The following is a 13,072-nucleotide window of genomic DNA, read 5'->3' as shown; positions in this document are numbered from 1 at the left end:
AAAAAAAAAAAAAAAAAAAAAAGAAATAATTGAAAAGCTGGACTTCCTTAAAATTAATGCCATGCAAAAGACAATGTCAAGAGAATGAGAACACAAATCACAGAGTGGGAGAAAATATTTTCATCTAATAAAGAAATGTTATCCAAAATATACAAGACTGCTTAAAATTCAACAATAACGAACCAATCAAGAAATGGACAAAAGACCTTAACAGACATTTCACCAAAAGAAGATACAAAGATGGCAAGTGAGCATATAAAAAAAAAAATGTTCCACATCATATGTCATCAGGGAAATGCAAACTAAAACAATGACATACCATTACACACCAATTAAAATGGCCAAAATCCAAAACATTGATAATACCAAATGTTGGAGAGGATGTAGAACAACAAAAACTCTCATTCATTGCTGGTTGGAGTACAAAATAGTACAAACTGAAAGTCTGGCCGTTTCCTACAAAGCTAAACATACTGTTACCATATGGTCCAGTAATTCTATTCCTTGGTATTTATCCAAAGGAACTGAAAACTTACATCCATACAAAAAACCCACATACAGTTATTTATAGCAGTTTTATTCATCATTGCCAAAATTTGGTAGTAATCAAGATGTCCTTGAGTTTGCGGATGGCTAAATAAGCCGTGGTAGATCCAGACAATGGTATACTACTCAGCATTAAAATGAAATGAGCTAATAGCCATGAAAAGACATGGAGGAATGTTATTATGCATACTACTAAGTGAAAGAAGCCTATCTGAAAGGCTATATAATGTATGATTCCAACTATAAGACACTGTGAAAAAGGAAAACCATGGATAGTAAAAAGATCAGTGGTTGCCAGTGTCTGCAAAGGGGCCAGGGAATGAATAAGTATAGCACAGAGGATTTTTAAGGCAATGACACTACTCTGTAAGATGGTATAATGATGGATATATGTCTTTACACGTTTGTCCAAACCCACATCATGTACAACACAAGGGTAAACCCTGGGGTCAGGTGTGGCGACTCACACCTGTAATCTCAACACTTTGGGAGGTCGAGGCAGGCGGATCACTTGAGGCCAGGAGTTAGAGACCAGCCTGGCCAACCTGGTAAAATCCTGTCTCTACTAAAAATACAAAAAAGTAGGCGGGTGTGGCTATGTCTCAAAAAAGAAAAGAAAAACAAAAAGTGAACCCTGGGCCAGGCACAGTGACATACGCCTGTAATCCTAGCATTCTGCAAGGCCAAGGCAGGAGGATTGCTTGAGCCCAGGAGTTTGCGGCTACAGTAAGCTACATTCATGCCACTGCACTGAAGCCTGGGCAACAGCGAGACTCTGCCTCAAAAAAAAAAAAAAAAGAAGAAGAAGAAGTGAATCCCAGTATAAACTACAAACTTTGGGTGATTATGATGTATCAATATAGATTCACCAACTGTAACAAATGTCTACTCTAGTGGAAGATGTTGATAATGGTGAAGGCATAATGTTTTCAAGGTTCAACTATGTTATAGTAATTACTTCATTTATTTTTATACTAAGTTTTATTTATCCATTCATCAGTTGATGGGAACATAGGTTATTTCCAATTTTTGGCTGCTATGAACATTTATGTACCAGCTTTTAGGTGGACGTATGTTTTCACTTCTCTTGAATATATACCTAAGAGTGGAATTACAGGGTCATATGGTAACTCCGTGTTTAACAAATGTTGAAGAGCAAATTGTTTTCCAAAGCAGCTGCACCATTTTACATTCCCATCAGCAGTGTGTGAAGGTTCCAATTCTCACGTTCTTGTCAATACTTGCTATTGACTAACTCTTTGATTATAGATATCCTAGTGGATATGAAGTGGTATCCTCCTTGTAGTTTTCATTTGCATATTGACAGCTAGCAATGTTGAACATTTTTTCAAGTGCTTATTGGCCATTTATCTTCTTAGGAGAAATGTCTATTTAAAATGTCTGCCCATTATAAACTGGGTTGTCTTTTTTTTTTTTTTTTTTTTGGAGACAAAAGTCTCGCTCTCCCTCCCAGGATGAAGTGCAGTGGTGCCATCTAGGCTCACTGCAACTCCCTCTCCCTGGTTGAAGTGAATTCTCTCTTGCTTCAGCCTCCTGAGTAGCTCGAACTCAGGCACCTGTCCTAACCACACCTGGTTAATTTGCATATTTTTGGTAGGGATGGGGTTTTGCCACGTTGGCCAGGCTGGTCTCGAACTCCTGACCTCAAATGATCCACCCAACTTGGCTTCCCAAAGTGCTGAGATTACAAACGTGAGCCACCACACCCAGCCTGGTTGTCTTTCAAACTGAATTGTAAGAGTTTACTATATATTCTGGATACACATTCCTTATCAAATATGTGATCTGCAAACATTGTCCCATTCTATGAGATGTCTTTTCTTGATAGTGCTCTTTGACAAAAAGTTTTAAATTCTGATTTTCTCTTTTGTTGTTTGTATTTTTAGTGTCACATCTAAGAAACCATGACCTAACTAAAGGTCATGAAGATTTACTCCTATGTTTCCTTCTAAGAGTTTTTGAGTTAATTTTTATGTATGGGATGAGGTAGGAGTACAACTTCATTCTATTGTACGTGGACATCCAGTTATTCCAGCACCATTTCCTGAAAAGATTATTCTTTCCCATTGGATTATCTTGACACTCTTGTCAAAAATCAGTTGATCATAAATGTAAGTGTTTACTTCTGGGCTGTCAGTTCTATTCCACTGATCTGCACGTCTAAGGTAGTACCATACTGTCTTGATTACTTAACTTTTTAACAAAACTTTATCCTAACCTCATTTCCCTTTCCAGCCCCCATTTCTCTCATCCTCCTCCCTAAAAAAACCTCTCTGCTATCCACTGCTGCAAAACTCCTATGAAAGAGTTGTCCACTTGCTTTTTTCCCAGTTCTTTCTTCTTAAAGATACTTTAGTAAGGCATTTGCTCCTAACACTCAACCAAAACTACACTATTCAAGGTAGCTAATGACTGCTACATTGTTAAATTTCAATTATAAATTTTCTGTCTTAATTTTATTTGTTCTGTCATCAGGACCGGCAATTCATCTCTATCTTATTCTTGAAACATTTTCTTCACTTGGCTTTCAGAACACTAAGTTGTTTATTCTCAGTCTCCTTTGCTTGTTTCTTTTCTTCCCCTGCCCTTCCACCTTCAATATTCAAGTGCACCAGGAGTTAGGTCTTGCTTCTCTGCTATACATGTTCACTCAATTGATGATTAAAACCAGTCTTATACCTTTAAATACCATCTAAGGGCTGATGATTCCCACATGCACATCTCCAGCCTAAACCTCTCTGCTGAACACCGGATTCACACAATCAACTACTTACTAAACATGTCTACCTGGATGCCTGAGAAATTGCAAATCCAACATGTCAAAAACTGAACTGGTTTACACAAATTAAGCTGGTTAATTTGTGTATTTTTGGTAGAAATGGGGTTTTGCCATGTTGGCCAGGCTGGTCTCGTACTCCTGACCTCAAATGATCCACCCACCTTGGCTTCCCAGTGTTGGAATTACAAACTTCTCACTAACTTTTTCTTTAACTTTATTTTTCTAATGGAGTTTTAAGTTTACAGGAAGATGGGAAGGAAGGTACAGAGATTTTCCATATATCCTTGCCCCAACACATGCATAGCCTCTCCCATTATCAATATCTCCCACCAGAGTGGACATTTGTAACAACTTATGAACCTTTACTGACACATCATCATCACCCAAAATCTGTAGTTTACATTAAGGTTCACTCTTGGTGTTGTACTAGATTCTATGGGTTTGGACAAATGACATGCATCCATTACTATGGTATCACATAGAGTAGTTTTGTTGCTCTAAAAATCCTCTATGTGTCAAGGATAGGGAGGGATAAGTATTCTGGGAGTTCTACCTTGACCCTTTTAAATCAGGATAAAGAGACAGATGGAAACACACTCTTAATCCTAATATACCATATCTTATTCCCAGTGTGGCGTGTAGACTCTAAAGTATACCCTAATGATTCTTATCTCCTGATGTTCACATCTTTGTAATAATGCCCTTCCCTTGAGTGCATACAGGACCTGTGACATGCTTCTAACCAAGAGAATATGGTAAAAGTGATGGAATGCCACACCTTTGATTAGGTTGCATTATATGAAACTCCCGTTAGCAGACTAGAGTAAGATTCTTTGAAGGCTTTCCAAAGTAGGTGGCCATGTTGGAGAAGCCCATGTGACAAACTTTATAGCCTCTGGGGACAGCATCTATAACCAAAGGTGGCCTCCAGCTGATAGCCAGCCAAAAAGCTAGGACCCTCAGTTATACAACCACCAGGATTTTAACAACAATCTACATGAGCTGGAGCAGATTCTTCCCCAATTAAACCTCTAGATGAGAATGCAGCCAGGACAACACCTTGATTACAGCTCTGTAAGACCCTGAGCAAAGGACCCAGTAAGTAATGCTGTGTCTGAACTTCTGACCCACAGCTAAGTTTATGTAATTTGTTACACAGCAACAGAAAATGAATATACCCAGTGTGAAGTATTCATCTGCACCCATTGAAGGGGATGAACATACCCAGAGAAGCCACACCTTATGATCAACCACAGTCTCTTTTGACTCCATACAATGGGGAGATAGTCTCAATAGGGTCATGAGTTCATGAGTTAATTAGACTTTGGCTGGAGCAAATGCCACATTAGAAGATAAGAGTAAAAAGACAGTCTGGAGAAAATAAACTGGTACCTTCTGTACTTTCTGCTCAATTGTTCTAAAAGCCAAAAAAATTGTGAAAAAAATAAAAACAAAAAGGCATGTGGATGGCCTCACATGCCAAACTACTCAGTAGGCAATACATAATCATTTCTAAGGAAGGTAGATGACCTAATCTGACCTCTGCGTTAGGAAAGTAAGTCTAGTCACATACAAAAAGCAATTTGAAGAGAGAGGCTGGAAGTAGATAACTAGATAGGTTGTTCTATTATTGCACATAAGTGCCTGAATTAGGACAGGTAAGAAAGAATGAAAAGAACAGACAGGTAATATCTCCTGCAGGTATAAGTGACAGGATGTGGCAACTGATTAGATATAGGAAAAGAAGCTGTTTGAGCCAAAAACAACTCGGGTATTTCTAGCCAATGATACCGGAATATAAGTCAACAGTATCATTAAATGAGACTGGAAACAAAGAGGTTCTGGAAGAGACAGATAATGAGCTCCAAGAATGACAAAACAGTGAGAAGCAGAAGGGAAAGAAAAAGAGAAAAAAGAAGTGCACAGCAAGAGAAAATAAGACAGGTGTTAAAGTACACAGAATGTTCTTGCAGTATTAAAGATGAGTAAACTACCATATACAATTATATCCAGTCAGTCCCTGGAGCTAAATGCTTTAGTCTTAATTTTCAAGAGATACTAATACAAAATTACTTAACTCAGCTAGGCATGGTGGTTCATGCCTGTAATCACAACACTTTGAGAGGACAAGGAGGGAGGATCGCTTGAGCCCAGGAGTTTGAGACCAGCCTGGGCAACAAAGCAAGAACTTGTATCTATAAAAAAATAAAATTATTTAACTCATTTTCCTCCCTGCCTTCATTTTATATATATATATAATATTTCCGAAGAGTTTATATGGTTTGCCTAAAGTTACCAACTGCTTAGTGGTAGGGCCTAGGTTAAAATGCAAGTCCTCTTTAGACCCAGTCTACTTCATGTCCTGAATTATGTTAGAGACAGTACTTCCTTACATAAACCAATTATCCATGTCCCTTTATAGTCAGAGATGACTACCTGGGCATATCCCCTCATAGTCAGTACCTGGAATTTTCTCTTGTGGTTCTTCTCTCCGCTATATGTGAGAGAAATCATATATGGGATCAACCAGCAAAACAGAAAAGGAACCAGACAGACAATCCCTAAAGAAAATAAACATGACAGTAAACTAGGCCCCAAGAAATGTCTCTAAGGATTTGTCAGCAGTGCTGTACTTCTCCCACACACAGGTGTCCCTATCCCCTACCTTCAATACTCACCAAAAGAAATTCTGTCTAGAGCCACAAATGCCCTCACCAGTGGCTGAAACTAGTAAGAATCAAGCTGCAATAGACATTTCCAACTGTTACTTAACTGAAAAGAAAAACATTCCCCATAAACACACATCAATTCTTAAGGATAATTTCTCTAGTTATTTAGGCATTAGATTTTTAGAGGGTAGGCCAGAAAACCTACCTACCATGCACAAGATAATTTCAGTAGAAAAATGCATTTTGGGCCGGGTGCAGTGGCTCACGCCTATAATCCCAGCACTTTGGGAGGCCAAGGTGGGAGGATCATGAGGTCAAGAGGTCAAGACCATCCTGGCCAATGTAGTAAAACCCCGTCACTACTAAAAAATACAAAAATTAGCTGGGCACAGTGACATGTGCCTGTAGTCCCAGTTACTCAGGCGGCTGAGGCAGGAAAATCGCTTGAATCTGGGAGACAGAGGTTGCAGTGAGCTGAGATTACACCAATGCCCTCTAGCCCAGCGACTGAGCAACACTCCGTCTCAAAAAAAAAAAAAAAAAACCACAAAAACACACTTTGAATTCAAACAAAAAAATTATTTCATAACTCAAGACTATCTTACATTTTTATATTACATTTCAATTTAGCCATATTTCAAGTGCTCAAGAGGCTTTCATGACATTGTCAATAGAATGACTTAGTCTATATTACAAAGTGTCTTATCACAACTCCTTTCTCTGAATGTGTAAAATGGTGAATATATAAATTATAAAATTATTCAAGCCAGCTCACACCTACAATCCCAACACTTTGGGCCGACAAGGCAGGAGGATCACTTGAGGACAGGAGTTTGAGACTAGCCTGGGGAACTTACCAAGACCTCGTCTCTACAAAAAATAATTAGCCACATGTAGTAGACTATATTTGTAGTCCTAGCTACTTGAAAAGCTGAGGCAGGAGGATTGCTTCAGCCCAGGAGTTTGGGGTTACAAGGAGCAATGACTGTGCCACTGCACTTCAACCTGGGCAACACAGTGAGACCCTATCTCTAAATATATATATGTATATAATTACTCAAAATTTCCACAGCCATCTTAAATACTTTAAGGTTTCCTTTCAAACAGAAAAATTAAGTACAAAAGGAAACAATTTTAATGAAAAAGAAGAACAGGAACTTTCTAAATCTCAGCAAGATTATACACTCAGGCGTTCTGCTAGATCTTCTTTCTTGACCTCAAGTAGCTCATCATACCCTGATACAACAATCAGAAGTTTCATTTTCACAAACACTGTCCTATGATAAAGATGTGAATACCACCAATCAAATAAAATAGGACCAAGGTCGAAAGTACCACTTAAACCAATTAAGTACACCTAATCTCTCTGGAAAATAATCACAGCCACAAAAATGGACAAATTTCTGAAATCACATCATATAAGAAACAAAGGAATATTTAATATTTCTTTCTTTTTTTTTCTTTTTGCTTTTTTCCTTTTTGTGGAGAACGGGGTCTCGCTATATTGCCCAGGCAGGTCTTGAATTCCTGGGCTCAAGCTATCCTCCCGCCTCTGCCTCCCTAAGAGCTGGGATTACAGGCGTGAGCCACAGCGCCTGGCCTATTTGATATTTCAATGGTGCTTTCCATCATGTTAAAAGTGCAGAAAAAAATGCACCAAATTCTCATAACAATTTTCCTGGTTCTGACACCCTATCACTGTTGATTAAGGGAAGTGTTTCCTTGCAAATTGGCTTCTCATTATTGCCTAGCTCCCTGCCCAAGACCATTCACTTTCAGAAAATCTTTCTGTAACTATAAAGTCTCAACACTTGGAATCATGGTTTATGTTTTATTTGTTCTGGATATATCTTCTTTGTGTCTGTGTAATTTTTAAAATACCAATTAGGTGAGCAATCTTTCAAAGACCAGGACTATATTTTCTATTTCTTAGGCATCTATCTCTCTCCAAAGACAGCACTAGCAAAATGAAAAATCCAAAAACTTTACGGATAACACACGACTTAATAAGCCAATTCTGCCACTTACTAGCTGGATGATATGTGTCTCAGATTCTTTATTCGTAAAATGGAGATTTTAAATATCAATTTTGAATGTTACGAGAATTCAATAAGATAATACAGGCAAAGTGCATGCCATGAAGTAGACAGCTTGATGAAGAATACCACAACTGATAAGAGTAATCTAAAGCTGCTATTATATAAAAAGGCTACACATATTTCTTGCGAGTACAGTTTTCCAAACATTTATATAAAAATCTCTTTTCATTCTTTATCAGCAAACTTTAAAAATGGTCTTGTTCCCATCTCCACCCCCTAGAAATCAAGTTAAAAGAACTACATATAGTGGAATATAATTTGCCAGCTCTTCTTTTTTTCCCTTCAACAACTACTACCAAACTGCACTCTCACATATCCATAGCACTAATTTATTTAGGTTGAATCATATGAAACCACCATTTTTATATTATCAAAACTAGTCAACTTACTGACCATTTCACATGTCAATCTGTAACTTACATGCTCAAAGAGCACACTTTAGTGATCCCAACCTGGGATTAATATGCTACATATAAGCAAAGGCTGTTAAATTAGGGCTTTGAAATAAAGAGAAATTTAAAAGTTCATTCTTATTTTAATGCTTTTACTTTTAGACTGTTTTTACCAACAATACTATTGGCACTGAATGTGTGGGGTTTTTTTTACCCCCCGCACCAACCAATTCTCCAAGTCTTTGGATACCATCTAGATGTCCTAAAATTCAGTTCAACTCCAACATTACCTACCTGGACTATCACAGATCCCACAGGTTAAGGGCTCATTTCAGACACCAGTCCCAAGTCCCAAGTCACCAGTCAAAAGTCACAGATCGCTGCCTGTATCGATTAACTTGCTATAAACTGGGGGTTTTCATGACCCTCTCCTCAGGTTTGATAATTTTCTAGAAGGGCTCTCAGAACTCAACGAAACAGTTTACTTATTACTAGCAGCTTATTACAGGATACAACTCAGGAACAGCCAAATAGAAGAGATGCACAGGGAAATGTAACAAAGAATTGGAGGGAGACCCAAATACAGGAGATGAAATTAGTTGCCACAAAAATTCTGGGGATAATTCTCAACAGAATCTACCTCAATGGTTTCAAATCCAGGTCACAACAAAATCAGCAAAAGAACTTTAAAAGAAAAATTGTCCTAACTCTAAGAGATTAGGGCCAAAAGGAGTAGTGTAATCAAGTCTCCCAAATACTTCTAAATATACATCTAGAGTAGCAAACCATTGTTCTAGGAGGATTTTTTTTCATACTTGTACATTTTATAAATCAAGACTGAATTTTGAGGCCAGGTGCCATAGCTCATGTCTGTAGTTGCAGCACTTTGGAAGGCTGAGGTGGGAGGATGGCTGGAGGCCAGGAGCTCAAGACCAGCTTGGGGAGCATAGGAGACCCTGTCTCTGTAATAAATACATTTTAAAAAGAAAAAGGAAAAATAACAATTTTGAGGGGAAAAAGACGCTTTCCTAGACTGGGTAAAGTTCCAGAGATTCTACTCTGCCAGAACAGAAGGCTACATTCAGAATAATCTAATTCAAAGGACAATAATACAAATATTTATGGTATAGTTCCATAGGGTTTCCGCATAAAAAAAAAAATACCCCACATTATCAGGTAGACAACATGTATACCATGAAACATTTCTCTAATTCCTAGCATTTCAAGTAATGTAGAAAAGTTTACATTTTAGAGAGATTTTGTGATTTAATTTGTAAAACATGAAGGAAAATTTGAAGTATTTCACTAGGATCATCACGGTAATCTTCAATTATTACTAATATTTCTACATATTAGAAAAATCCAAGCTTGCTGAATACTAAAAACATTAACAATTTGTTTTATATAAGTTTAACCAATCCACTAAAAAAGAAACCATATTTGAACTATAATTCCTATTGAATTTCAATTTAAACATTTAAAAGTAAGAATCATCTTACTGTTCTAGAATCCGAGAATGGATTATATTCATCAAGTCCTGGTGGAACATTTCTTGTCACTTGTGTAACTGATGGATCCTAGAATAAAATTCAAAGGAGAAAAAATAAAGATTATTTATCCTTTAAAAAATAATTTTGATATTTACATACCATTTGCTTTATCTACACTTATAGTCACCCAGCAAAGCTAACAGAGAAAAATAAAAGATGACTATCAGATTTACTCAGTCTCATTTTAACAATGGTGACGTTTAAACCCACACAACCAACACATTCTCAAAGGAAAACAAAAACCGGGTTAGATTCAAATCAGCTGCAAGCTATTACATCAAGATAAAAAGTAGACCACTTCTTAATAGCTGTATGGAACTGACTACACAAGAGCATCTTAACAAATCTCAGGTAAACCCACCATCACTTCCTTTGGCCTCCACAAAGATTTCATGTTCCACTTTTTTATAACATCTTCAATTATTCCCACTGCAGATTTCATACTACACAGACAGCTAAATATAAGAAGCTCAAAGCATTACATGTCAATGTCATATACAGCCAACATCATCTATAGAATTCAATATTAAATACATCTTGTTTTATTCTACTCCAATATCTCTACTAATTTCACCACATGACCGTAGACTGTCTTCCCTTTTCCAAGCATAGTACATGATGACACCATTCCGACTTTTCAAATCTTTTAATATTAAGCTTTCATAAAAATGACAAAATCACACAGTGAGAGGGAAAATGGCAGACAGGAGGCAGTAATAACTTGCAGCTCCCACTCGATGAACAGAGTAGCACATGGAGATCTACATCATGAACTCTTGCTCCAAAAACAATGGAGGAGGATACGAGAAAAGCTAAGAGAATCCACAGACCCTCTGAAGAAGGTAGATTGCTGCTGCAGGCTCCTGGGACAGCCAAGAAACTCTGAAGACAAAGGACATAATCTCATAGGAGCTCCAAGTTCCCGCCCACCACCTGATCTTCCTTCTACTACAGCAGCTAATGCACTCTTGAAAGTGCCACCTCCTGGCTGGAGGCTAACCAACACAAAACCTGCATACTTAAAAATACAATCTACCCAGCTCACACCTATAATCCCAGCACTTTGAGAGGCTGAGGCAGGTGGATCATGAGGTCAGGAGTTTGAGACCAGCCTGGCCAACACAGTGAAAAACCTGTCTCTACTAAAATACAAAAAAGTAGCTGGGTGTGGTGTTAGGTGCCTGTAATCCCAGCTATTTGGGAGGCTGAGACAGGAAAATCACTTGAACCCAGGAGACGGAGGTTGCAGTGAGCTGAGATCATGCCACTGCACTCCAGCCCAGGTGACAGTGTGAGACTCCAACTCAAAAAAAAATATATATATATATAACCAAGGACTCTCCCAGAGTCCACTTCACTCCCCTGCTACCTCCATGGGAGCAGGTGCTGCTATCCATGGCTGAGACCTGAAGACAGATCACATCACTGGACTCTTTGCAGACAGTCCCCAGTACCAGCCCAGAAGCCCAGTAGCTCCACTGGGTGGCTAGATCCAGAAGAGAAATATCAATCACTGCAGTTCAGCTCTCAGGAAGTCCTATCCCTATAGGAAAGAGGAGAGCACCACATCAAGGGAGCACCTCATCAGACAAAAGAAACTGGGCCGGGCGCGGTGGCTCAAGCCTGTAATCCCAGCACTTTGGGAGGCCGAGGCGGGTGGATCACGAAGTCAAGAGATCGAGACCATCCTGGTCAACATGGTGAAACCCCATCTCTACTAAAAATACAAAAAATCAGCTGGGCCTGGTGGCGCGTGCCTGTAATCCCAGCTACTCAGGAGACTGAGGCAGGAGAATTGCCTGAACCCAGGAGGCAGAGGTTGCGGTGAGCCGAGATTGCGTCATTGCACTCCAGCCTGGGTAACAAGAGCAAAACTCCGACTCAAAAAAAAAGAAAAAAAAGAAAAAAAAAAGAAACTGAACAGCAGTCCTTGAGTTCCAGATCTTCCCTCTGATACAGTCTACCCAAATGGGAAGGAACCAAAAAAACAATTCCAACAATATGACAAAACAAGGTTCTTTAACACCCCAAAAAGATCATACTAGCTCACCAGCAATGGATCCAAACCAAGACAAAACCTGCGAACTGTCAGAAAAAGAATTCAGAAGGTCAACTTTTAAACCAATCAAGGAGGCACCAGAGAAAGGTTAAGTCCAACTTAAAGAAATTAAAAGAAAAAAAAGATATAGGATATGAATGGGAAAATGTCCAGTGAAACAGCATAAACAATCATGACTTCTGGAAATCAAGGACACACTTAGAGAAATGCAAAATGTACTGGAAAGTCTCAGCAATAGAATCAAACAAGAAGAAAGAACTTCAGAGCTCAAAGACAAGGCTTTTGTATTAACCCAATCCAACACAGACAAAGAAAAAAGAATTTTAAAAAATGAAAAAGGCCTCCAAGAAGTTTGGGATTACGTTTAACAACCAAACCTAAGAATAATTGGTGTTCTCGAGAAAGAAGAGAAGTCTAAAAGTTTGGAAAACATATTTGAGGGAATAACTGAGAAAAGCTTCCTTGGCCTTGCTAGAGATCTAGACATCAAAATACAAGAAGCTCAAAGAACACCTGAGAAATTCATCATAAGATTATCACCTAGGCACACAGTCATCAGGTTATCTAAATTCAAGACAAAGAAAATAATCTAAAGGGCTGTGAGGCAAAAGCATCAGGTAATTTATAAAGAAAACCCTAACAGATTAACAGCAGATTTCTCAGCAGAAATCCTACAAACTAGAAGAGATTGAGGTCCTAACTTTAACCTCCTTAAACAAAACAATTATCAGCCAAGAATTCTCAATTCAGCAAAACTAAGCTTCACAAATGAAGGAAAGATATAGTCTTTTTCAGACAAACAAATGCTGAGAGAATTTGCCACAATGAAGCCAGTGCTGCAAGAACTATGAAAAGGAGCTCTAAATCTTGAAACAAATCCTCAAAATACACCAAAATAGAATCTCCTTAAACCATAAATCTCACAGACCCTATAAAACAACAACACAATGAAAAAAA

The 13,072-nt window shown here is 38.3% G+C and overlaps 1 protein-coding gene across 2 annotated transcripts in view; it reads right to left on the bottom strand.

Annotated features, from left to right (window-relative positions):
- The window catches only part of SCAMP1 (secretory carrier membrane protein 1), a 121,797-nt gene that overhangs the window by 74,808 nt on the left and 33,917 nt on the right, over nucleotides 1-13,072 (bottom strand). Inside the window, exon 2 of one of the 2 annotated variants that reach the window (XM_017527707.1) lies at nucleotides 10,006-10,083. The exons of the other annotated variant lie outside the window; for it this stretch is intronic. Coding sequence (XP_017383196.1) covers nucleotides 10,006-10,083 — 78 coding nt within the window. The remainder of the gene's footprint in view (nucleotides 1-10,005; nucleotides 10,084-13,072) is intronic. 2 annotated transcript variants of the gene reach the window in all.

Source organism: Cebus imitator, unplaced genomic scaffold, assembly GCF_001604975.1.
Source record: "Cebus imitator isolate Cc_AM_T3 unplaced genomic scaffold, Cebus_imitator-1.0 Scaffold50, whole genome shotgun sequence".
In the NCBI taxonomy this organism is placed as follows: domain Eukaryota; kingdom Metazoa; phylum Chordata; class Mammalia; order Primates; family Cebidae; genus Cebus; species Cebus imitator.
The sequence above is the reverse complement of the archived record's forward strand: the minus strand, read 5'-3'. Positions and strand labels throughout refer to the sequence as shown.